The 3,604-nt window shown below is 46.6% G+C and overlaps 2 protein-coding genes across 2 annotated transcripts in view; one reads left to right on the forward strand and one right to left on the reverse strand.

The window, feature by feature from the left end:
* Positions 1–1,396, forward strand: part of LOC119268622 (pentatricopeptide repeat-containing protein At5g46100-like) — a 2,124-nt gene extending 728 nt beyond the window's left edge. Inside the window, exon 2 of the mRNA XM_037550288.1 lies at positions 6–1,396. Coding sequence (XP_037406185.1) covers positions 6–1,086 — 1,081 coding nt within the window. The 3' untranslated portion in view covers positions 1,087–1,396. The remainder of the gene's footprint in view (positions 1–5) is intronic.
* Positions 1,397–1,879: 483 nt separating this feature from the next.
* On the reverse strand, positions 1,880–3,228 carry LOC119268623 (protein DMP6-like). The gene has a single exon (XM_037550289.1). It carries the CDS (start codon positions 2,882–2,884, stop codon positions 2,228–2,230), a length of 657 nt encoding a protein of 218 aa, XP_037406186.1. The 5' UTR covers positions 2,885–3,228; the 3' UTR covers positions 1,880–2,227.
* Between the last annotated feature and the right edge of the window lie 376 nt (positions 3,229–3,604).

Here is a 3,604-nt window from a genome sequence, read left to right on the forward strand (position 1 = left end):
GCCCCCTCCGCCCTCTCTCTCCCCCACTCCGCCCGCTCCTACACCGCCGTCCTTGCCGGCCTCGTCGCGCACTCCCATCTCCCCCTCGCCCACTCCCTCCTCGCCGACATGCGCGCCGCCGGCTTCGGCCCCACCATCGCCACCTACAACGTCCTCCTCAAGGCCCACTGCTCTGATGCCGACGCTCCTATCGACGACGCGGTCCGCCTTTTCCGCAACATCCCCAAACCTGACGCCTGCTCCTACAACACCCTCATCGACGGGCTCTGCCGCCGCAGCCGCAGGGCCGAGGCCCAGGAGCTGTTTTCCGAGATGGTAGAAAATGGCGTTGCGCCTACAGTGGTTACTTACACGACTATCATCAATTGGCTCGCACGGGAGGGCTGCTTGGATGATGCACTGGAGATGTTTGACGAAATGGGGAGGAGAGGTATTGCACCTAATGTTGTCACCTATTGTTCTCTGATTGATGGTTTGTCCAAGGGTGGGCGTGCAGCATCAGCACTGGACTTGCTGGAGAGGTTGGCCAAGGAGGTGAAGCCGCCAAATACAATCATATATAGTTCTGTCATTAATGGCCTCTGTAAGGAGGGCCTGCTGAGGGAGGCAATGGAGGTTTTGGACCGGATGCGTCTCCAGGGGAGGAAGCCTGATGCTGGATTGTTTGGGAAGCTCATTGTTGGGCTGTGTGATGCAGGAAGGGCTGTGGAGGCTGCAAATTACCTGGATGAGATGGTTCTTGCTGGCGTTCAACCGAACCGGGTGACTTGGAGCCTTCATGTCAGGATAAACGTTGCAGTGGTGACAGCATTATGTGTTAAGGGTGAAGTTGGGAGGGCTTTCCAGGTGTACCAGAGCATGAGGACTCGTGGCATTTCTACCGAGCCAAGCACCTTCCATCTCCTGGTTGAGTTCTTCTGCAAAAAGAACCATTTGGAGAAAGCAGCTCGTGTTGTGCTTGACATGTTGTCAGAGAGGTGCATCCCTGAGAGGGAAACATGGGATGTTATTGTCAGTGGGTATTGGAGTAAGAAGAAAGTCAGACAAGAAGCTGAGCAAATATGGGACCAATTAGCAGTTATCTGATTGAAAATAAAAACAAATGTGGTGCTACACTGTGCTGGTCGGACCCTTCCCCGGACTCTGCACAAGCGGGAGCTACATGCACCAGGCTGTCCCCCTGCTAGACTGTGCTGGTACATGATCTGCCTAAGACTTATCAAGCAAAAATTGTGAACCGACACACTCGTTCCATCATGCGGTTGCACAAGTGAGAGAGAGTTCTGCCACCAAAACCCTTAAACTCCAGTGCTTCCATGTCCAGGATATGCGAAGTACTAATATTTATTGTATGAATAATTTTTGAAGTGACAAGCATGCGGGCACTGTTCAGGTACGATGTGGGGTTGTCTTCCATATCTCTTGTTTTTGTATGTATAAAGATACATACACGCGCTCTGCTGAAGTTCATTTCTATTCTTGTCATGTGTCTTCTGTTTCCTTATTTCGTTGACCAAAATGTTTGTTCAGGTTATTGCACGACGACTTAAAAGCTGTGTGGTATGACTTCAAGAATGCAGTCTGATATGATTTTTAAAGTCTTCTTTTCTAGACATGTTAATTTTGGAAAAACTAGCAAATTACAATACAAAACTTAACTACATATATGTATGAAGATTCAAGGCAAAAACAAGCTATCAACTCCTGGTATATTGCTTCTTTCACAATTAATGAAGACTTTTTTCCGTGCCTGCCTAGTGTTTGATTCCATCCATGTATCGACTTTCCCTCCTATGCTCTGAGTTCGAGTATCAATAAGAATTCGAGTTCATATTGTTCCTATGTTATGGTATGAATATACATGATGGATGAGATTCCGTGGATAGAGAGCCAATTCCAGTAGACTTATGGAACGTTCCTGTTCACGTGCATCCAGTAGGAATTGAACCCTCAAATTTACCAATTATGAGTTCGGCGCTTTAACCATTCAACCAGAAGTCTTAGTTGTATCATATGAAAGATTTAAAAAATTGTGGTATGTGCCAAAGACGTATCCAATATATTGTCCTCCCAGGTGCCAGCACTGTTCATTTATGAATACACAAAACATGTTCATGTCGAAGGCCACCATAGGTACTCTTATAAATATTATTTTAGAGAAATAGTGCTGTATATTTCTCTCTATCCCGCTTAAGGGGTTTTCGACTCTGTGTTTGATCAACAGGAATTAGAGCAAACAAATCTTTTGAAGACCCAGGTACTGTGGAGAGACTGGGAAGCCAAAGCCATGGCGGGTGGTTGGGAAGCTAACAAACAGCATGCTTCCAATAACTCCAATAGCAACTGGCAATGTTGTGAGAACTTGCTTTGTGTCCTCTGATGGTATTGGATAAAAGCAAGATGCCACATTCTGGTCAAATAGGGCGATTGCAACAAAAATCACTGCTGAGACAGCTGCATGGAAAAAGTCTAGAAATGTCATCTTATATTCAACCGCAGCGTGTGGATCAAGAGTAACTCCACCATCAATGACCCACAATCCCTTGAACGTGGCAAACCCGTATTGTACCTTTCCGTTCTCATCCCTGAAGCTATCTGTGAAGGTAACAACAAAGCACGAGAGTGCACAGAGCACCACAAGCCCTCCCATCATCATCCGATCCAAGTCACCACAGTGGCCTTGTTTAGCCATGGTTGGAGCCAGCAGCTGGAAGGCAAGCACGGTGCCTGATGGAAGGAGTTTGGCGAGGTGCCCGGTGCTCTGGTATGCCTGTCTGATTGCTTTCTGCACGGGGCTCATGTTGTCAGTGCCATCAGTTCTGTTGGACAAAAGAGGATGCCTCTGATCCTTCTGCAATTCCATGTCCGGCTGTGTAGCAGTCATTGCTGCTGGTGCCCTCTGTGCGAACTAGCGGAACGTCTTGCCTTCTCAGGCCGACGGCTTCGTGTTATATAGATGAGGCGCACCTCCCATAACAGCGCATACATGGGGTTGAGATTACATTCTTGGAGAGGAAGAAAGGAGGTAGAGATAAGAGTTACAAGAGATAAACATTATACTCTAACTACCTAACCAGATGCGCCTCATGAAGATATCCGCCAGCCATGTAGATATTGATGTGTTTAACACCCTCCCTTAATCACAACTCCATTAAGTTGAGATTATACTTGAAGTTTTCAAAGCTCTTGAACGGCAATGCTTTTGTGAATCCATCTGCAATTTGATCACTGGAATGCACAAAACGAATGTCAAGTTGTTTGTGAGCCACCCTCTCTCTAACAAAATGAAAGTCTATCTCAATGTGTTTGGTCCTGGCATGAAACACTGGATTAGCTGAGAGATAGGTAGCACCAAGGTTATCACACCACAAACATGGAGCTTGTTTACTTCTTATACCAAGTTCCTTGAGCATGGATTGAACCCATATGATTTCAGTCGTGGCATTTGCCAATGCTTTATATTCTGCCTCTGTACTAGATCTGAAGACTGTAGCTTGCTTGCGAGCACACCATGAAATTAAGTTGGGTCCAAAGAAATAGCAAAACCACCAGTAGAGCGTCTATCATCAAGACAGCCTGTCCAATCAGTATCAGAGAATGCACT

This window comes from Triticum dicoccoides, chromosome 3A, assembly GCF_002162155.2.
Source record: "Triticum dicoccoides isolate Atlit2015 ecotype Zavitan chromosome 3A, WEW_v2.0, whole genome shotgun sequence".
In the NCBI taxonomy this organism is placed as follows: domain Eukaryota; kingdom Viridiplantae; phylum Streptophyta; class Magnoliopsida; order Poales; family Poaceae; genus Triticum; species Triticum dicoccoides.